Here is a 22,710-nt window from a genome sequence, read left to right as displayed (position 1 = left end):
GAAAGTAGAACAATGGGTACCAGGGGCTAGAGGGAGAGAGGAATGGGGAGTTACTGTTTGAGGGGTGCAGGGTTTTTTCAGCATGAGATGATGAGAAGTCCTGGAGGCGGATGGTGTTAAGGGTTGCACAACAGTGTGAATGCACAACTCAACACCACTGAAGAGTATACTTAAAAATGGTTAAAATGTTACATTTTATGTTATGTAAATTTTACCATCATTTTAAATATAATGGAGTAAAAAAATTAGCTAACAATAGAGTGGAAACTGTGGACAGAGGTAATAGTGTTTTGAGGATTAACTCAGCAGTATAATAAATTATAAAGGAGACAGAGAAGGGTGATCAGGTTTGCCCATACGTTAATTCAAAAAACATTCGTGGAGCTATTAGTCGTGTCATGCCCTGTTTGAGCTGAGCTCTAAAAGTCAGGGCAGACACGGCCGAGTGAAGGGGCGAGGCGCCTTCTAGGAGAGGCCAGTGTCAGGAGGAAACTGAAGGAGGCCAGAGGGTGGCTGGAGCTCGCCAGGGGGCAGGGGTGAGGCTGAGGGCTCTGCTGGGCTCGTTAAGTTTTGCCCCAGGAGGGACAGGAAGCCGGGAACAGGTTGCAGAAGGGAAGTGATCTTAGACTAAGCGCCTTGCGGGGTGTCCTGTGCAGGAAACAATGTCACATCGGCATTGAATCGGAAATAGGTCAGAAGTACTTTATCTAATACCTTTCAGCAGCTAGGGGGGAAGGCTACTGAACGGCTTCCTTTCCTCTCAGAAATTTTCAGTTTAAGTAGGAGAGGAAGCTCCAAAAGGAAGAGAGGGGAGGGAGCAGTGAAGACTTGTGATGAAGTTACAACTCAATGACAAATAATGGGTACATATTTCAAAGCCTAACACTTTCTTACAGAAAACATACTTCATGACTCAACAGTGTTGTTCAGCCCTAGATTAAAGAAATCAGAAACCTTATCTTTTATTTTTTATTTTTATTTTTTTAACACCTTTATTGGAGTATAATTGCTTTACAATGTTGTGTTAGTTTCTGCTGTATAACAAACTGAATCAGCTATATGTATACATACATCCCCATATCCCCTCCCTCTTGCGTCTCCCTCCCACCGTCCCTATCCCACCCCTCTAGGTGGTCACAGAGCACCGAGCTGATCTCCCTGTGCAAAGCAGCTCCTTCCCACTAGCTATCTATTTTACATTTGGTAGTGTATATATGCCAATGCTACTCTCTCACTTCGTCCCAGCTTACCCTTCCCCCTCCCCGTGTCCTCAAGTCCATTCTCTATGTCTGCGTCTTTATTCCTGTCCTAGGTTCATCAGACAGGAATAAAGTTTCATCAGAACCATTTTTTTTTTTAGATTCCATATATATGTGTTATCATACGGTATTTGTTTTTCTCTTTCTGACTTCACTCTGTATGACCGACTCTAGGTCCATCCACCTCACTACAAATAACTCAATTTCGTTTCTTTTTATGGCTGAGTAATACTCCATTGTATATATGTGCCACATCTCCTTTATATATTCATCTGTCGATGGACACTTAGGTTGCTTCCATGTCCTGGCTATTGTGAATAGTGCTGCAGTGAACATTGGGGTGCATACATGACTGTTTTTGAATTATGAGAAAGCTTATCTTTTATGTTATGTAGAAGGAGAGCACCTGAGAAAGATTCTACCATGTGGGCTGTAAAGCAGGACTTAGTTGAATTGAGGTTTATTCAGACCTTGTTTCAACTTGGTTAATCAGCTAATCAGGCGCTCTCTGTGTCTCCAGCTTCCTTGTCAGCTCAGAGTAAGTCCTCACACACTCCATCTGTTCAGAGCGTTTATAGGCCCACAGATGGTCTAGCATCAGGGAAGGGAGGGCAGGCGTGTTGTATATAGTACATCGGCTGAGAGTTTGCCGAGGAAGATGCTCAAGTTCAAAATAAGCAGCTTGTTGAACATCACCCAGCATAAAGGGGACATCACTAAAATCTGCATTTGTCTGATTGACTCTGGAACTCTTAGCACCTTAGCATGCTGCTTCGTTTATAATGTAATGCTCAAGGAGAAAAAAATATATAGATCAAGTTGTGTGTTTATCTTTGTAAGTATGTAAGTAAAAAGGTTTGTGTAAGAAAAAAGAACAGGTAAGAAAGATGAAAAGCGATAGCTTGTGAGTTTGTGTGTTGGACATTAAGAGGGTTTTTTTCCCCCTTAAATTTTCTATTTATGTATTATGTTAAGAAGTAAAGGCAAGTTGGAAGAGGAGACTTTGGAACTTTGCCTATATATTAATTTAATAAGTTTACTTTTTTGACTGAAGTATGTAAATTGCTTCTTTAAAATATTGAAATATTGTGACATCTAATTAAGAGTTCAGATAATTTCAGAATTGGAAGCATTTCACTGTACTAAATGCAAGCTAGTTTCTCAGGCATGTTCTCTGAACATTTGAATCTTTATCTATTTTAATTATCTAGATTTCAGCATCCTCTTCAGCAAATGAATGCATTTCAGTTAAAGGAAAAATGTATTCCATACTGAAGCAGCTAGGAAGTGGAGGTTCAAGTAAGGTAGGTATCCTGAATATTTAAGGAATGGATAAAAATATTTTAAACTTTCCTCTCTTTGTCTTTTTACCTTTTGAGGCCTTTTTTCTTAACTTCTGGGGGCCCATATTTCCCTTGAGCCAACAACTCCTTTTCATCCCCTTCTCCCATCCCCTCCCCCCATCCCCTCCCCTCAGCAAATGGCATATTTCTTTAGACCCACCTCTTAATTTCAATTCCTTCCTCTTCCCTCCAATGTCCTATGATTCCATGTTTCTTCTCTAAATAACATTAACATTGACTTGGGGGTGGCAAATGACAGCTTCGTATTATCACCAAAGAGTCTTTCTAAAAGTGAGTCAGACTGTGATGTGAATAACCGCTATGCCTAGGATGATTCAGCAAGGTTTTTGATTAATGGGTTTCGTTTTGTTTTGAGTTTTTCTTTTCAGAAACAGAATTTAGCAACAAGTGAATTTCTAGATTTGGAATAGATCATTTCCTAAATTTATCTGAGTTCTAAATGTATATGGTTCTAATTCTCTGGCTGGCAGGGATCTCAAAAGAGTTGTCTAAACTTCCCATCTTCAGTTCTTCTCATTTCGTTCACTTAAATCCACTTAAATCAGATTTTTACTTTTACCTTCATTATTCACCAAACAGCTGTTATCAAAATCACTGATGACCTCCATGTTTTTGCCAAAACTCATTGTTAGCTTTGATTGTGGGTTACATAACAATTGGAACAGTTGATCTTTCTTTCCTCACTGAAGCTTTTTTTCCCACTTGGCCTCTTTCAGTGTTCCTCCTTGCCAATGACCGTTCCTTCTCTGTCCTCCTCATATCCTTGATCCGAATGGTGCAAAGCCCCTGAGCTCCGTTCTTGGCCTCTTCTCTCTCTAAACTCGCTCACTCCCTTGGTGTTCTCATCCAGTCTCGTGGTTTTATGTACCATGTACATGCTGACAATTCCCAAATTTATATCTTCAACTCAAACTTCTCCTTTGAATTCCAGACTTACGTATCCAATTTGACTGCTCAGCATCTCTTCTTGGGCGTCGATAGATACTTAAAACTTCGTATGTCCCAAGCATAGCTGTTGCTTCACGGTCGTTCCCATTTCAGTAACTGGCAGCTTCATTCTTGCAGTTACCGGGCCAAGCAGCCCGGGGTCATCACTGACTGCACTTTCTCGCGACACTCACCCACTGGTCATCAGTCCTACTGGTTCCACCTCGGAGTCTATCCAGAATCTGACTCTGCCTCACCACCTCCACTCTTACCCCTTTGGCCAAAGTGGCTTCATCTTTTCACCTGAACTGTTACAGTCGCATTCTAACTGGTCTCACTGACTCAGTCCTTGCTCTCCTGGTCTATGTTAGCATAAGAGTTGATTTTCCTCGATACCCTCACATCTTTGCTCTAGTGTCTTCTCAATCAGGGCTTCCTTGACCACGCTCTAAAACCCCAACTCCTACCTTCCAGTTGCCAGCGAGCTCCATTCCCCTCTCCTGCTTTATTTTTCTCTGTAGCTCATCTGCTAATGTGCTCTGTAATTTACTTATTTGGTTTTGTTGTTTGTGTCCCCTTGCACTTGAATGTGAGTTCCATCAGCGTAGGGAGGTTTGTCTGACTTGCTCACCAATGTTTGCTCCGTTATCTAGAACAGTGGCTGGAAAAATAACAAACACCGAAGTGTTTGTTGAATGAAGAGCCCTCCTCAGCTGTTTTGCTACTCTTAAGTTGTTAAGGATGATACATGAAACTAAGCCTGTTTGGTTCATTTTAAGTTTTATTATAATTTTTTAAGACAGCTGACAATAACTAGACTCGCTTAAGATGTCTTGTTAACTTACTATAAATAAGGTGTATACATTACCATGTTTAGCAATTGTTCAATAATATTAATTTCTTTTCTGTGTACATTTCCTTTGTTCTCTTCCTTGCTTCCTTGCCTCACATTTTAGGCATGGGAATAAAAGGACAATGGAATTGATTTTTATCAACATATTTATTTATTTAGTAGCATGTTTTCAGAAGATGTAGTGTAATCTTAACAGTGTTTTAAACATTTTTTCCTTGGAGGATAATGAAGATATAAGCTTACTTAAGTCAAGGGCCAAGTGATAAAGCTATGACCGGCCCATATTTTCTTAGTGCGATTGAATTATTATTTATTATGATGGTGTTGACAAAATCATCACGCCTCAGGGAAAAGAAGGTAACATGCTTTATGAAACTAACATTGTTTATGCTCTGTCTATGCTAGCGTTTAGACAGTGACCAATTTATACCCTATTAAGAGCATTTAGAAAATCCATGGGGCTAGTGGGAATGTTCAAAACACTAACCTTTCTAGTTCTTTCATTAACTTTCCATGAAACTGACAGATTCTAACTCTGACACTATAAGGCTGTTTACCTCACACAAAATGGCTTTCTGCTGTTTGAAAATTACTTTTCTTCCTTGCTACTTTCTGCCGCTTCTTGCCCTATCACTGTTTTATGCCCCTCCTCCTCTAATTTGCTTTCTGTGCAAGTAAAACTAGTAATACTTTGTCAGAGTTTTGTATTTAAGATGCAGGTAACTAAGCTGTACCTGAGAGACTCTGCTTATCAGTGCACTTGACATGCATGAACCTCACCTACACTTTGGCTCTTTTCTCATTTCTTGCCAGTATCTGCTGGATAGTCAAGGTTAATGGCTTTTAAATAAATGATGTTTTACTTCAGTGGGTGCAAGGAGATAAATGAATGTAATTTTTCTTGCTTACACTAGCATTTTGTGTCTGAATTCTTGCATTTAGAAGCCCCATCCCTGTTGCACGTTTGCTGAAAGTGAGACACATTAGCAGTGTTTTCGAAATGTACTACCTGCCTTATTAATATTGCTTAGAAGTTGACTGTCATTATAGCCAGAGCAATTTGACCTGGACCTCAATATGCTTACAGGAACATCTTGTTCCTGTCAACTTGATTTTGAAAATTGGACCTGATCTACTTTTTACAGCCGAGTATACTGATAGCTTACAATTAGCACCTATTTTAAAATATTCTCTACCACATGAATGAAATTGTCAACTCCAGGCACAATGGAATAAACACCATCTGTGAAATGAATTAACTCTTTTTTACAGCCCTTAGTCTTCCTTAGCATTTTTTAATGTCTTTTTCTTCAGGTTATCTCCCTGGTTGCAACATCTAATAGAGTGTTATGAATGTATATGAAATTTAAATTACCTTTCTTACATGTAGATTGGGCAACTACCTATGCCCATTGTCATAGGTAGTTGAGAATGTACTGTTACTCTCCTAACATGTTTTGTTTTCCTTCTATACTCAAAAGAAGCCCAGACATTTTAAATTATTCACATCAATAATCCTTAATCTAAGATTTTATCTAATAAATGTAGAAATATTGTGGCAGTATATAAATAGTGTATTCTAACCTTTTTCATTTGTTCTACTCTATAGGTATTTCAGGTGTTGAATGGAAAGAAACAGATACATGCTATAAAGTATGTGAACTTAGAAGAAGCAGATAGCCAAACAATTGATAGTTACCGGAATGAAATTGCTTATCTGAATAAACTACAACAACACAGTGATAAAATCATCCGACTTTATGATTAGTAAGAATTTTTTTTTTAATTTAAAAAGAAGACTTTTTTTGGCTTTAATTCTTAAGATAAATACTTAGTAAATCTTAGTAGTATAACCTAACCATTTATTGTTTTATTGTTTTTGTTTGTTTTTAATGGCAGTGAAATCGCAGATCAGTACATCTACATGGTAATGGAATGTGGAAATATTGATCTTAATACTTGGCTTAAAAAGAAAAAATCCATCAATCCATGGGAACGCAAGAGTTACTGGAAAAATATGTTGGAGGCAGTTCACACGATTCATCAACATGGTATTTTAAAATCTCTTCATATGTAAAGTTAAAATATTCATTAGTAGTGCTATCTTAGAGAAATACACCTATAATTTTAAGGTATTGGTTATTGGCACCTTTAGGCTAGATAAACTAAATATTTGGAAGTTTAATAAAGATGAAGGGACAAAACCATTTCTTTAAAATGCTGTTAACAGGGACTTCCCTTGAGGCACAGTGGTTGAGAATCCGCCTCCCAATGCAGGGGACACGGGTTCCAGCCCTGGTCCGGGAAGATCCCACATGCCGCGGAGCAACTGAGCCCGTGCGCCACAACTACTGAGCCCACACGCCGCAACTACTAAAACCCGTGCGCTCCAGGGCCCGTGCTCCGCAACAAAGAGTAGCCCCCACTGGCCACAACTAGAGAAAGCCCGCGCACAGCAACAAAGACCCAACGCAGCCATAAATAAATAAATAAATAAAAATTTTTAAAAATGCTGTTAATGAAAGGATATAGTGCATGAACTCAAATCCCCACATCCATAAAGCATGCATAATACAAAATGTATCTTTGTCAATATTAACATAGTCCATAACCCTGGGTCTCCAAATACTTGGATAATAGCAGATATGAGACTGGGGTTCAGGTATCCTAAAAATCTGAGATTTTTTTTTCACTCATTCTCCTAGTTGTTTTGTATTGTGTACCTTGTATGGGAGCTGGTTTTACTTTTTTTTTTTTTTTTTTTAACTGTTAGCCCTACATTCTGGGTTGGCTTTTACCTTACTTGGCCTTGGTTCTTTTTACGGCTTCTTTGCCTTTACCTTTTCCTTATTTTAAATAACGGATAATGTAGGTAATTGTAAATTGTCTCCTTGTGTCTCCCGTCCTATAAGTTAAAAGATAATTCACCAGTGATCAAGACCAGGCCGTAGGGATGGACATGTCCAGAGCGTTAGGGTCCTACCACCTGGCAGTGTAATACACAGTGCTCTCTCACGGGCAGTGAATCGCAGTGGTTGTTAAGAGCATAAACTCTGAAGCCAGACTGCCTGGGTTCAACTCATGACACCGTTAACTCAGGCTGTGTGACCTTGAACAGATTGCTTAAACTCTGCCTTAGTTTCCTCAGCTAAAAATGGGGATAACAGTAGTACTTACCTCAGCACTGGTATGAGGGTTAAATGATTCAATACAAGCGACAAACTTCCAATAGTGCCTGGCACATAGCAAGTGCTATCTGTTTGTAGTACATATTAAAAATGAATATTTAATTTGATTGACTAATTAAAGGAATCAACTCAGCAGATTGTGAAATTTTTTTGTACTTAGGATGTTTTACATGGTCTAATATTATCATGGATTTTTATTTTGAAGGTATTGTTCACAGTGATCTGAAACCTGCTAACTTTCTGATAGTTGATGGCATGCTAAAGCTAATTGATTTTGGAATTGCAAACCAAATGCAACCAGATACAACAAGTATTGTTAAAGACTCTCAGGTAATGAATGGCTGGTTACCACACAGTAGAGTTCAATTCCTTTTCACCTTTGAAGTATTATTTTGCTAATGAGGATTTTATTTTTCCCTACTTCATTTTTCAAAGGACTTGAAGCCTTTTTACAAGAACAGATATTATAACTATAAAAAACAAATTAATCACATGATTAAGACAATTTAGAAAGTCAAGATCCAGTAGAAATATATCCAGCAATTTTGAATGCTTTTCCTATAGCTGAGGTAGAGAAGCAGTAATACCTGCCTTGGAAATCATCTTGGTCATTATCTAAAATTCACCTGAAACTTTGTCTCAGTTTCCTCATAGCAACCAAAGAGAGAATTGCAGTTTCATGTTTTTCATTGTCCATGAGGTAAAATTATTTCATTCTTCCAGAGAAGTAAAGCTTTCCCTATCATTTACGTTTGAAAAAAATTCTTAATTGGGCCTTCATATTGGAAACACCATAATAAATATACTCAACTGCATTTTTATAGTAGGATATGCAATAGCAATCTTAATAAATTTGTCCCCATAAAAACTGAGGCGATGACAACCAAAGAACGACTAAAAATAACCCTGCTTGGAGCCAAGACAGTGTGTTCCGTGTATACAGATTTCTGATGTGGATCTTCCTTAATCCTAGCAGGAAAACTGGATATTTTTAGGAGTAGATGGGCAGCATGCCCTTCAAACAATTCTATTTGACAGTCACTTCTTTCTATACCAAAAATATGGCTGAACATTTAGTTGTAAATCAGCTTGAAGATATCGTCTATGGTAAGGCTCTAAAGTATAGGTATTCTGTGTTTGAAAGCGGAGTCATTTTAGAATAAAATGAATGCAGTGTAAGGTTGGCGTACTCCTACTGTGGAAAATCTTGCATAATGCAGACACCCATCTCATCTCTATTTGGACATGGGCCCAGGGAGACAAAGCTAGATTTTTGGTTGGTTGTTTGGTTTATTTAAAAAAGTGTTCTGGGCCTAATCCAGCACAGAAATGAGCGATTGATCAATTCCTTCAAAGTTTATGGCCATTCATATAATTTTATCCTGGAAAGATTTATGGTCGCTGCCCACCATAATCATAGAAATAGCTCAGCATTCTGTAAGGAGTCAATTTCTTTATTATGAATCTAATTTATTTTGCTGGAATTGTGAAGAAATTTATGTCTTAATATTTTTGTCAGTTATTAGAGTTTCTCAAATATATTACTGAAATCTGTAACTATCCAAGTTGCCAAGAATCTGGCATTCGTGTTTTAAAAAATCTAAAGCAGAGTGAAGTATTTTCATTGATTTCTGTGTTTTCTGTGATTTGGCAAGTAGGTTGGTACAGTTAATTATATGCCACCAGAAGCAATCAAAGATATGTCTTCCTCAAGAGAAAATGGGAAATCCAAATCGAAGGTACTGTGAGGTTATTTACATCCCGTTTATCTGGCACAAGTAGGGAATGGGCTGTGGGTAGTTTGTCTCCATTCACGCTCCGCTTTTATTGTAAATATTTTCCATATGTTTACGGTTTTGCTGATGAATGAACTTTTGCTCTGAATGAGCTTAACGGATAACTGAAAAGTTATTTCTTTAAGTTCTAAAACTTTTTAGGCCATTACAGAGACCTTGCTTTATTAAGCAAACTGTCATGGGATTCAGTTTCACTTTTCTTTATTGATTTGAGACTGTTCTTTTACTATTGTGCTTTTAATATGGTGATGCCTCACAAGGTACTCCTATGAGAAATGCACATAGGATGTTTTCTGAGTTTTAAAAATAAAGAAAAAAAATAAGACTAAATTAGCTCTGATATGGGCACCTTAAGTTAAATAACAGTGAACTGATAACCTTTGTTTCCTTTCTGATTCTTAAATTTTATTTACCATTTCTTCATTTGTTAATTTCCTGTTTCCAGGAACAACTGTAGTAGGTAATACTCCCAGGTACCTTCCCACTTTTCTTATTTCACCGCCTCTGTGAGCTTTTGCGTTAGCCTCGTTGGTGCCCCTTGCTGGGTCCATTCTGCCTGCCATGGGGCCTCTGGCTCCCGAGCTAACCCTTCTTTCTCTACACCAGTGTCTTCAAATGGGTGCAGGCACACACCGCTGTGCAGTACCTGCGTTCACGTCACAGGTCTGCCTCTTTATCAACTGTCTTTGTGACTTAACTTGCCGAGTTTCTTCATCTGTAAGTTAGGCTTGCACACAGTACCTATTTTAAAAGTAATTGAGGATTAAATGAGAAAGAATATGAAGCACTTAGTACATTGTCCAGCTTGAAACAATTGCTTAATAAATGTGCTTTCATTTACTAAATTATATTTTCCTTCCTAGGAAATTGTGGCTTCTAAATTTCTTTTCAAATAACTGGCATAAAATTATGCCAAATAGTCTCTCTTATAAAAATTCTTTTTACACCTCTTTAGCTTCTCCTTTTCTTTTAATACTTAGATTTGTCATTCTCTTTTTCTTTTTCTTTTTCTTGATTAGACTTGCCATGGTTTTGTTAATTTTAAAGAACCAGGTCTTGATTTCATTTATTAATTCTATTTTCATTTGTCCTCTAATTAATTTCTGCTTTTATCTTTGTTATTTATATTCCCTTTAGGTTTCTTCCCCCTAGCTTCTGCATTTAAATAATTGCTAATTTAATTTTAGTATTCTTCCTTATAATTAAAACATTAAAACTGAATTTTACTTTGAGTTTTACTTTAGCTGCTACTTCTAGGTTTTACGGTAGTGTTTCTTATTTTCATTCATTTCCAAAATTTCTAATTTCAGTTTTAAAATTGTTTCATTCTTTTTTACTTTAAAATAAAATTTACTTTGAACTGCATGTAGTGTTCAGATTCTTTTCAGTTATCAACTCAGTACTTAAATAGGTAGTATTGGTCAATCTCAACTAGTGATTCTGAATACAAGATAAATTTTTATCCCAACATGGGAGGTAATCCTTGTTATGGAAGAGCTCAAAGCCCCTCCCAGTCTCTCTCTGTTCTCGAATTGCTTTCCGGTGAACAGGCTTGGCCATCTGGGCCTCCTGTTCTGAGGTCTGTTGGGCCCCTTCATTACTCCTCTCTCCTCTCTGCTTCAAATGCCTCTACCACGCACGACCTGTGGCTGTGGGTAGTTTGTCTCCATTCACGTTCCGCTTTTATTGTAAATATTTTCCGTATGTTTACGGTTTTGCTACCAGGCTGCTCTGTCTGTCTTATCTGGGGCTTTGGAGAGTTTGAAAACTACACGGCCACAGCCATTTTTCCAGAATCTGAAATTCTTTTTAATTCATGATTTAGTATTTAGAAATGGACTTAAATTTCCAAGTGGTTAAATTGGAGGAAGAGGAGGTTATTTTTTATTAATTTTCAGTTTTCTTTGTGTTCAGATAACGGGATCTATTTTATCTGTCATGTTCTGAAAGGCATGTTTAAATCTGCCCTCCTTCAAAGAATTTAATACAATTTTTGCTTTATATAGTTCTATTAAATGTGGTTTCAGTGCATAGAAGTTCATAACTGTCATCTCTTCTTGGTTGATTGTACCTTTTATCACTATAAAATGGCTTTCTCTCTTCTGTTAGAAGCATTTTGTCATGTTCTCTTTTTCTAATATTAATATTGCTGTCTCTGCTTTCGTTTCCTTTTTTTTTTTCTTTCTTTCTTGCATTTGGTTATAGATGTCCGTTTCTTTTTTCCTTGTACCTTTCTGTGTCATTTGGTTTAGATTAATCCTTTGTGTAGAGCATGTGGTTACATTTTGTTTTAATGCATATTGAATATCTTTTAAGAGAGGAATTTAGCCATTCTCATTTATTATGCTCACTTCTGTGTTTGGTCTTAATCATGTTCCTTTAAAAGTCAAAAGCATAATTATGTTATAATATCACATTATTTCTAATGAGATTATTTAATACAAAGAACATTTAATAATAATATTTATTGAGTACTTACTATACCAGAAACTATTCTCTATGCTTACCCATATCTCATGGTTACATCATTTAAGGCCCATGACAACATACTTTTATTATTTCTGTTTTAGAGATGAGGAAACAGAGATATGTAGAATTACTAGCTAGTGATAAGACCAGGATTCAAGCCCAGCCTAGCCCAGTCTGGCTCTATAGTTTGTGTTCTTAAGTTTAGGATAGCTCAACTTAAATAACCTTTTTAAAATCTATACATACTTATATATTATGAATTTATATAAAAACTTATTTTAATTCAGTAATTTTGGGGAAAACAAGTAAATTTAAAATTTGCACTTAGGATTTTTAGTTTTGTGTTTTCACAGGCTGACAAGAATGTAATATTTTGTTTCAGTTGAAATATTTTGATTATGAGTTTGTTGAAAGATTTAAACTGAAGTTCATTTCTTTTGATAAAATAACCAAGTGTAATCAAAACTAGAAGAGAATGTTTTGTCATGAACATAATCTAATACTTGGACATTTATTGAGGTTTAGTTATGATTTTAAATATTAGGGTATGTGTGTGTGTGTGTGTGTCTAATATTTTAATTTTATGATAAAATAACAGTAACTTATTCTTTTTTTTTTTTTTTTTTTTAACTTAGATAAGCCCCAAAAGTGATGTTTGGTCCTTAGGTTGCATTTTGTACTATATGACTTACGGGAAAACACCGTTTCAGCATATCATTAATCAGATTTCTAAATTACATGCCATAATTGACCCTAATCATGAAATTGAATTTCCTGATATTCCAGAGAAAGATCTTCAAGATGTGTTAAAGGTAACATTAATAGTATATACATATAGAAGAACTATATTTCATATAGTACTTAATTGTTTACTTAAAGAAATAAGCTGAGGGAGTTCTCTGGCGGTCCAGTGGTTAGGACTCAGCACTTTCACTGCCATGGCCCGGGTTCAGTCCCTGGTCAGGGAACTAAGATCCCACAAGCCGCATGGCATACCCAGAAAAGCAAAAAGAAAGAAAAAGAAATAGTTGAAATGATTGGAATTATGTAACTGGCTTAGATATAACTGAGAGGTCTATTGAGAGGAATTGCTTACTGAGTTAGCTTTTAAAGATATGTTAAGTTCACTTTGAAGGTTTTTAAAACTTATGAATACTTGGAGATTTTGCAAAAATGACGTGTAAAATTATTTTGTCATTCCTAAGTAGGCTCTCTAGAAAGCAACTTCTGTAATATGATGCAGTCTGGAAAAATACTGTATCAATATTGCATAAGAAAACTTGCTTCGTTTTTTAAAAAATTTATCTTTACTTTTATAGTGTTGTTTAATAAGGGACCCTAAACAGAGGATATCCATTCCTGAGCTTCTGGTACATCCATATGTTCAGATTCAAACTCATCCAGGTACTTCTTTAAGAATAAGTTTATTACCAGATTGATAATATAAACAGCCTTCTGGCTACTCTTTTCCTGCCTGCCTCCTTCCTTAAGGATATTCCTTAATGCTAAATACTAAAATAAATGGGATCACCTTTCTTTACCTGCTGGCATTCATTTTTACTTATCCTAGGTAAGGGGCTATGATCAGTGATAAGTTACAAGAATGCCAGTTATCGTGCTTTTAAACAGAATACATATTTATATATGAACTTACATTTTTCTTCTTTGATACCAGCGTGCTATTGATTACATGTCTTATTTTACAGGTGACCAGGTGGCTAAGGGGACCGCTGAAGAAATGAAGTACGTCCTGGGCCAACTCGTTGGCCTGAATTCTCCTAACTCCATTTTGAAAGCTGCTAAAGTATGTCTATTCTCTGTCTACACTAATTTTAATTGTTTTCTATAATTTAGTGAGTTAGACACTTAAACAGGTAATCCAAAGGAAAGTTGGCCCAATCATCAGATCAGCTATGAAGTGTGTTTCTGCGTTTAGCTACGTAACATGTGCTTTTTGACAAATATAGATTTATTTGATTTACATTCTTATTGTGCAGACAGCACAATTGAAAATGGATTGTCATATAAGGTGCATTGAAAAGACTGCTGTCGGGTCTCAACTGGAATAAATTCAATAAGGAATCTTTTAAATCAACACCATTTTTAACACAGCCTTTGAATTCATTTTTTTCTAGCCAACTTTATTTTTAAACCATCATAGAGAAATCACAGTACTTGTCACATGTAATGACTTCTGTGAGGCTGTATATAGCACTCAGTACATTTCTCAAAGCAAATGTCTCCAATCTTTGTCTCCCAATGCCTGTTTATATCTACACCATAATTTTTTGGATCTCACTGACATCAAACACCTAGTCATTTCCAGAACACTAGGTATGCTTATTGACTTTAGTTACTAGTTATATATTTCAGTTATAACATTATTGTAAAATTATGGGAGCTTAAACTAAAAACACTGTTAGCTCTATGGATAGGGATAACACCAATCTAAGATGTTAAGAACTTGAATACATTTTTGGAGGAATTTACCATATATTCACCATTATATTTGCATCCATATGATATAAGGTAAATTTTTTCTTAAATTTTCTCAAGTTCTGATAGCTAAATCAATGGCTTTAAGAATTGAAATTGGACAAAATTTGTTTTGTAATTTTTCTCTATGTTTCATATCTCTTATGTTTTAAATTTCTACCAGTGTATTGTTTAAAGCCTTTTATAAATAAAATTGAGGTGGGTTACCTTTATCACTAAGGTTATGTGTTCCTTGATGGCAAAGATATCTTGCATCTTCATAAATTAGATGTTGGCTTCGCCTTAAATCCTTTACTAAATATGTAGATTTTAATATAGCTAATTATACTTATTTGTATAGCAGTTGTATTTTTTTTTAATGTCTTCCATTCTTTAGTTTAAATATCAGCTGAAAGTATATTTCCTGATGAGTGTATTTTACAGTATAGGAATCTATCTAAGACTGGCTTTATTTAAGAAAAAGTAAGGTATCTTGTAATAACCTATAATGAAAAAGCATATGAAAAGGAATATATATAGAGAGGGATAGATACAGATACAGATATAGATATAGATATAATCTGAATCACTTTGCTGTACACCAGAAACTAACACAATATTATAAATCAGCTATACTTCAATTAAAAAAAAAGAGTTTTGCTATGTAATATTGTACATCAACTATACTTCAATAAAAATAAACAATTTAAAAAGAGGTTTGTTGAAGCAGAAAAGAAAAAGAAAAAGTAAGGGAGACTAAGAAGGCCTTGAGGATGCATATATATGCTTATAAATAGCTATGTTACATTTTTCTTACAGAAAGATTGATCTGCATCGCATGATAGCTGATTCTTAGGCCAAGCTAGCTGTTTAAAATTTTTTCATTATCTCCAATAGTGTATAAAATAATTTCCTAATTATAAGAACAAGGGAGAAATTTGTTACATATTAGAAGATGTGGAGTTAAACCTTTGTTGATCTGATATGGTAATACATTGAATTTTAAAAGTTATCAATCGGATGTGTGTTTTTAATTTCAGACTTTATATGAGCACTATAGTGGTGGTGAAAGTCATGATTCCTGTTCATCATCCAATACTTTGGAAAAAAAATGGGGAAAAAAGTGATTTGCAGCTACGCATAAACTGTCAGGTATCACCTGTAAAATATATTGGACTGTTATACTCTTGATTTTCTGTGGAAATCTACTCCTGAAGACAACTTCACTCTGAAATGTCATTGGCAGAAAAATTAAGTGGATTATCCTCAAAAGAAAACTGTAAAAAACCACTAATGACACTGTATGTATTCAATTGTAGAATTGTTTTCTCTTTTGTGCTTCCCTGTAAATCTAATCTATTTGATATCATTTTCACACTTGGAATAGTGGGTGAAAAGTGGAAATATTTTCTGAAGAACTATGTAAATAGGCTTTGTATAGTATAAAATGACACTAAAATGTCAAAGTTGTAGAACTGTTTTCTTCAAGCAAATATATTGTTGGTGAGGCAACAGAATTCTTAATAAATATGGATTAAGGGAAAACATGAGAGTAGACCTTAGTAAATTAACTTTGGGGGAAAAAAAATTCCAAAGTGTTTGAATTCTAAAATAGATTTCCAGTTGCTTTATGGCACTGATAATACTCCAGCATTTTAGGGCTTTACTTGGCTCTTTTAATTCTCCATTTAATTCTTCATAATATCTGTTGTTTTGGGTGTTCAGAGTATCATGCTGGATTCTAAGATGTAGGCTGTATAGGGCATGACCTCAGTTGTACAACTTGCTTGGTAATGAGTAATTACAAATGTGGTCCCAGAATTTCTGAGTCTGAATCAAACAGATTACTTAAGGATATTACCATATAGTATTCTATTCCCCAAATTTTTCTTTAGCTTTTAAAACAGTTTTAGAGTCACAGCAAAATTGAGGGGAAGGTGCAGAGATTTCCCATTTAACCCCTGCCCCCCCACATGGACAGCCTCCCCCATTACCAACATCCCCACCAGAGTGGTACTTTTGTTACATTTAATGAACCTACATTGACGCACTGTAATAATCAACCGAAGTCTATAGTATACATATACCTAGTTCACTCTTGGTGGTGCATGTTCTAGGGATCTGGACAAATGTGTAATAACATGTATCCATCATTATACTATTGTAAGAATATTTTCACTGCCCGAAAAATTCACTGTGCTCCACCTGTTCATCCCTCCCCTACCCCCAACCCCTGGGAACCACTGATCTTTTTACTGTTTCCATAGTTTTGCCCTTTCTAGAATGCCATATAGCTGGAATTATACAGTACGTAGCCTTTCAGATTAGCTTCTTTCACTTAGCAATGTGCACTTAGTAACGTGCACCTCCATGTCTTTTCATGGCTTGAGAGCTCATTTCTTTTTAGTGCCTAGTAGTATTCCATTGTCTGGATGTACCACAGTTTATCCATTCACCTCCTGGAGGACATCTTGGTTGCTTCCAAATTTTGGCAATTATGAATAAAGCTGCTGTAAACATCTGTGTGCAGGGCTTTGTGTGGTGTTCAGCTTCAGAGGAGCTGACTACCGAGGAGAATGACTGATAGATTATATGGTAAGAGTATGTCTAGTTTTGTAAGAAACTGCCAAACTGTCTTTCATAGTGGCTGTACCATTTTGCATTCTCTCCAACAGTGAATGAGAGTTCTTTTTGCTCCACATCCTTGCCAGCATTTGGTGTTGTCAGTGTTCCAGATTTTGGTCACTCTAGTAGATTTGTTGTGGTACCTCGTTGTTTTAATTTGCATTTCCCTGATGACAGCTGAGTGTGAAGCATCTTTTCATATACTTACGTGCCATCCGTCTGATATCTTCTTTAGTGAGATCTTTGCTTCTTTGTCAAAGATCTGTTAACTATATTTATGGGGGGGTCTATTTCTGGGCTGTCCATTCTGTTGCATTGATCAATTTAGCTTTTCCTTCACCAATACCACCCTGTCTTGATTACTGTCACTTTACAGTAAGTCTTGAAGTCAGGTGGTGTCAATCCTCCAACTTTGTTCTTCTCCTTCAGTAGTGTGTTGGCTGTTCTGGGGTTATTTGCCATTTCACATAGAGTTTAGAATCTGTTTGTCAATATGCCTAAGTAACTTGCTGGAATTTTGATGGGGATTACACTGAATCCCAATTGTAGGTCAAATTGGGAAGAACTGACGTCTTGACAATATTGAGTCTTCCTGTCCAAGAACATGGGCTATTTCTCCATTTATTTAGTTCTTCCTTGATTTCATTCTTCAGAGTTTTGTAGTTTTCCTCATATAGACCTTGTACATACATCGTTAGATTTGCACATGAGTATTTCGTTTTGGGGGCTGCTAATGTAAATGATATTGTGTTTTTCATTTCAAATTCCACCACTTCTTTGCTGTTATATAGGAAAATGATTGACATTTATATATTAACCTTGTATCCTCCAGTGTTGCTATAGTTGCTTGTTTGTTCCAGGAGTGTTTTTATGGATTCTTTTGGATTTTCTACATACATGATAATGTCATCTGCAAACAGGACAGTTTTATTTCTTCCTTCCCAATCTGTATACCTTTTATTTCTTCTTATTGCAGTAGGTAGTACTTCCAGTATGATGTTGGAAGGAGTGATGAGGGGACTTCTTTGCCTTGTTTTTGGTCTTAGTGGGAAAACTTCAAGTTTCTATGAAGTATGATGTTTGCTGTATGTTTTTTATAGATATTCTTTATCAAATTAAGAAAGTTCTCTGTTTCTAGCTTGCTGAAAGTTTTTATCGTGAATGGGTGTTGGATTTTGTCAAATGCTTTTTCTGCATCGATCAATAATGGTCATGCGATTTTTCTTTTTTTAGCCCGTTGATGTGATGGATTATTGTGTGTTATTATAACTGACACCATCTTGGGCCCTTCTAATTTCTTCTGTCCTTCTGCTGACCCTGCACAGGATTGTACTCTGTCTTGTTTCCAAGCACCTACCCCCCATACCTTAAGTTAACTATAAAATTGTCCCAGTGGCCCCTCGGCGTGCCGAGTGCAGCTGTGAATGCTTCCAGGTCATTATCTGCCCAATCCCAATCCCACCCTATGATTAAACTACCATAAAATAAACGGATCCACTGATTAAATGGATCAGTTTGTCCGTCTCATGATGCCTTTCCAGTTCAGTAGGCACTTTTCATTTCTTCCGTCCTCTAGCAATTACATTAATTGATTTTTGAATGTTGAACCAGTCTTGCATATCTGGGATAAATCCCGCTTGGTTGTGGCTTATCATTTTTTTATACATTCTCTCCTAAAATTACCCCTTGAAAGTGACACCCTTTACTTCCACTCACAATTCATTGGCTAAAGAATTTACATGGTTAAATGTAATAACCATGTGTTCCAAAAAAAAAAAAAAAAAAAGAGCTAGAAATATATGATGAACAGCACCAATTAAAATTTATCAGAAGAGATAGCAATACTCTTTTTTATTTTGCTTCAATCAAGGGTTCCTACCCTGTAGTTCAGGGCCTCCCAGGACTACTGGGTGTTGAGTAGCACAAAGAGAATAGGAGTATTCTATTTTTTTACATCACTTTGGAGGGGTTTTATTTTATGCTACCTTCCTGAAGTAGTTACAGACAACTTTGGGACGCTCTCCATGATTCTTCTCCTTTCTCTTCCTTCTTTTCTTTCTTCCTTCCTTCCTCTCTCCTCTACTTCTCCACTTTTACCTTTGAAGAAAGTGTATTGTACCGAAGAGGAAAATGTATTAGTAATTACACTACTTAGTTGCTTCATAGTTAAAGTGAGAAATAACCTTTATTGGGTTACAATGTTCGTAGAGCTATAGTAATGTAAAAATTATGTATAGGATATGTATAATATATACATAATTTGTATGCTTTGTTATTAGAAATATACTAAATTAGTGCATTTGAGAGAATAAGGTCAGAACGGCCCCTATAGGCACAGATAAGGGTAAGGAGGGGATGATTGTGGATGGTTGTTCACATTCTGGCTACAACTTTACTAGGGAAGTAAGGCAGCAACACAGTTGGCACTCAAGCAAGTGAAGCACAGGGCCCAGCCCAAACTCTGTTACAAAGTCTCCTTGGCACTCAGTCAAGTGAAGCAGAGGGCCCAGCCCAAACTCTGTTACAAAGTCTCCACTTAGTTTAAGGATACTATGTATTATGTCCTTATAGGATATCTAATATGTAGGAGGTATAATATGCTTTTTTCAAAGCATATGCCAATGAAGAAAAATGATAACCAGACACGGAGCAGTGGTGGGCTTGCTAACTCTAGCCGGGAGAAAAGTCTAGCGGAGTCTGTGGTGATGGTGGGCTAGCTAACTCTAGCCGGGAGAAAAGTCTAGCGGAGTCTGTGGTGATGGTGGGGTTGGGTCGGGGGGTATTGAAAGCAGGGCAAGGAGTGAGATTCTTTGGAGAAGGGTTAGGAGCCATATCTGGGGAGACTCTAGCATGCTGCCTCTCTTCTCTTTCGGGGGACCAATCGTCCCAAATAGACCTGGTACGTTGCCTCCTCCAGCTCATTTCTTTTGATAAATGGAAAGCAATCATAGATGGAGGCTTTTCCTTGTGAATCTGTCATTTAGTGTGTTGGGTTTTTTTTCTTCTACTTTTTATTTTATAGTGGAGTAGAGTTGATTTACAGTGCTGTGTTAGGTTCAGGTGTACAGCACAGTGATTCAGTTATACATATACATGCATCTATTCTTTTTCAGATTCCTTTCCCATATAGGTTATTATAGAATATTGAGTAGAGTTCCCTGTGCTCTACAGTAGGTCCTTGTTGATTATCTATTTTATTCATTTAGCGTGTTTTTTAATGTTATTATAAAAGGAAAAAGGTCTCCTCTTTTTTTTTTTGGCCATACCACACAGTTTGTGGGATCTTAGTTCCTCGACCAGGGATTGAACCCAGGCCCTCAGCACTGAGGGTGCAGAGTCCTAACCACTGGACCGCCAGGGAATTCCTTTTTTTTTTTCCTTGAAAATAGTCTCATCTTAATCTAGTTGAGAAGTAAAGTAGAAAGAAGCATAAGTTATGCCTAATCCCACCACCCTGAGTTAGTTACTGATAACATTTGGCATATTTGCACAATTGAGATAATATATTAATAACTTTATACTCCTGTTTTTTCACCTACCTTTCTCATAAGCATTTTCCTAAGTCATTTAAACCTTTCATAAATATAATTTTGATTCCTAGGAAACATCCTATCACGTGAATATACAAACATATTTCCTTACTTTTTATTTTGTGTAAAATAATTCAGAATAAACCTCAACAAAGCTGTTTTGTTTTTAAAGAATGGAAGTTAATGTTTGTCCGAAAACATAACTAATCATATAAATCCACAAATAAATAAACATCGTGACACCTTCTTTGTTCAAATGTCATTTTGCTAATGAGACCCTCCTTAAGTAGCAAATATAAAATCATAATCTCCCTGCTCCCTGTACTCCATAATCCCCTTCCTTTCTTTATTACTTATAATAGTATTTATCCTTCTGACATTTCTCTATAATTGATTTTTTACTGTTCATCTCCCTCCATTGTAACACCAGTCCCAGAATGCAAACCTTTTTATTGGTTTTGTTCACTCCTGTATCCCCAGTGCTGAACACAGTGTCTGGCCTGTAGTTGCCCCTTGATAACATCCTGGTTGGAAAGATGAATAAAAAGCTTTTCTTCCTGGAGAGGGAGAATTGTAAGACATTTCTTATGGAGGATATGCAATAGGAGCCGTTTTAGCAAACCGTGGCTAGCGCAGCAGACCGCTGTAATAACCCCTAGAGTGCTGGACAAGGTGAGAATTTCCTTGATGGCGATCACCTACTCAACGTGACCTGGTTTGCGACACTGGCATTTGAGGAAAAAAGGATGTTCGCAGGGGCAGACCCTTCTTCCAGTTGTGCCCTTGGCTGACAGGATTGCACACAGAATCAGGGTCTGCCTTTCCACAGAGGCGTTGCAGGACATGGTCCCAGAGGCAGTGTTTCTGTGTTCCAATAAACGAAGTAAACTGAAGTCTCTGCCCCTGGGTGCTTATTTCTGTGTTTCTCCTCTTCCTAAGATACGAAGGGAATTTATTTATTTTTTTTGCTGTAGCCCAGATGTCCTGGCATTGACTTTCTAGTCCGCGCTGACGCCCCAGGAGAGCAAACGCTTGGAAGTTTGACAGGAACAAGGGGCAAGCAGTGAGCCTGTGTGAGCCCACAGCTCTGGGAAGCAGGCGAGGGCGGGGGCGCTCCTTCCCCCGCTCCGAGGGGCGCCCTGGCTCCCTGTCGCATGCAGACTCCCCGGAGCTGACTGCTTGTCTCCCCCAGGTGCTCTCCCCACCCACCCCAGGCTGACGCTCGCTCTGCCCCACGCGCTTGGCTGGCTGGAGGGGGCCCCCTTGCGGTAGGAGCGGGAGGTGCTGAGGGTGCCGCCCACCCCACAAGTTGGGAAGCCAGGCTTAGTGAGTCAAAGTTCACAGCCCCCAGGCCGGTGTGGAGTAGCTGCGACAGCAGTTGTGGTTCTGGTCCCAGGCAGGAATTTCTGGTTTGGGTGTGAGTCTGCACAAATGACTCACTTGAAACAATGCTGTAGGGCTCAGCCAGAGACTGGCTTGCTAAGTGGGTCAGGTCAGGTTGAAAGACACTGGCAATCACTGGTTACCCAATCTGTCCGCTCACTGACAGACCACTTTCCTTGCATTCTTGCAGATCTTTGCATTTATTTTGTCCTCACCAGCTGGTCCGTGCTGCTTAATCTTCTATGACTGGGGGCAACATGGAGCAAGGCAGGAAGGGATCAATTCAAGCCGCAACTCCTTAAAACAAAGACTGATTTTTTATCTTCTGATTATCAGGACGGCTCTACGTCCAACATTCTCCATTTTATTTTTTTCCTTGCCATTTCAGTCCACAGATTGAAACTCTAAACAATTTTGTCTCCCTTTTTCCCTGCTTTTCCCATACCTATCCCAACCACATGCCGATTTCTTTCCTGATTCCCTCCTGTTTTTTCACTCCCATCTTTAAAACCACCTCCTTGCCCGGGCACTCCTGTGTCCTCCAACCCATCACATACAACGGTGGTTCCCAAAGTGTGGTTCCCGGGCTAGCAGCATCAATATGGTTTACCTGAAACCCGGGTTCGCCTCTCGGTGGGTGTCGAGCCAAAAGATACAGCCAAGCCAAAGGTAGGGAGAAGGAAGGATTTATTACTTGCAGCAAGTAAGGAGAACACCTTTGGATCTTTCCCAAAGCTGTGTGTCCCTGAACAGCAAAACTGGGGAAGTTTTAAACTAATGGTACATGCATATTCATGAAGGTGCTTGAGCAGAGGAGAATTCAGCATAGAATTGGAGCAAA

At 37.4% G+C, this 22,710-nt stretch overlaps 1 protein-coding gene across 3 annotated transcripts in view; it reads left to right on the top strand.

Moving 5' to 3' along the window:
- Window positions 1-21,609, top strand: part of TTK (TTK protein kinase) — a 53,553-nt gene extending 31,944 nt beyond the window's left edge. For 2 of the 3 annotated variants that reach the window (XM_057528231.1, XM_057528230.1), the window contains exons 14-22: window positions 2,471-2,563; window positions 6,013-6,170; window positions 6,303-6,454; window positions 7,797-7,921; window positions 9,250-9,330; window positions 12,492-12,668; window positions 13,176-13,260; window positions 13,563-13,660; window positions 15,372-21,607. In XM_057528231.1, coding sequence (XP_057384214.1) covers window positions 2,471-2,563; window positions 6,013-6,170; window positions 6,303-6,454; window positions 7,797-7,921; window positions 9,250-9,330; window positions 12,492-12,668; window positions 13,176-13,260; window positions 13,563-13,660; window positions 15,372-15,458 — 1,056 coding nt within the window. In that variant the 3' untranslated portion in view covers window positions 15,459-21,607. Of the gene's footprint in view, window positions 1-2,470; window positions 2,564-6,012; window positions 6,171-6,302; window positions 6,455-7,796; window positions 7,922-9,249; window positions 9,331-12,491; window positions 12,669-13,175; window positions 13,261-13,562; window positions 13,661-15,371 lie in introns of all 3 variants that reach the window. The other variant, XM_057528232.1, reaches the window with a different exon arrangement.
- The last annotated feature ends 1,101 nt before the right edge of the window (window positions 21,610-22,710 follow it).

Source organism: Balaenoptera acutorostrata, chromosome 14 (assembly GCF_949987535.1).
Source record: "Balaenoptera acutorostrata chromosome 14, mBalAcu1.1, whole genome shotgun sequence".
Taxonomy (NCBI): domain Eukaryota; kingdom Metazoa; phylum Chordata; class Mammalia; order Artiodactyla; family Balaenopteridae; genus Balaenoptera; species Balaenoptera acutorostrata.
Note: the sequence above shows the minus strand (reverse complement) of the source record. Positions and strands in the feature narration are given on the sequence as shown.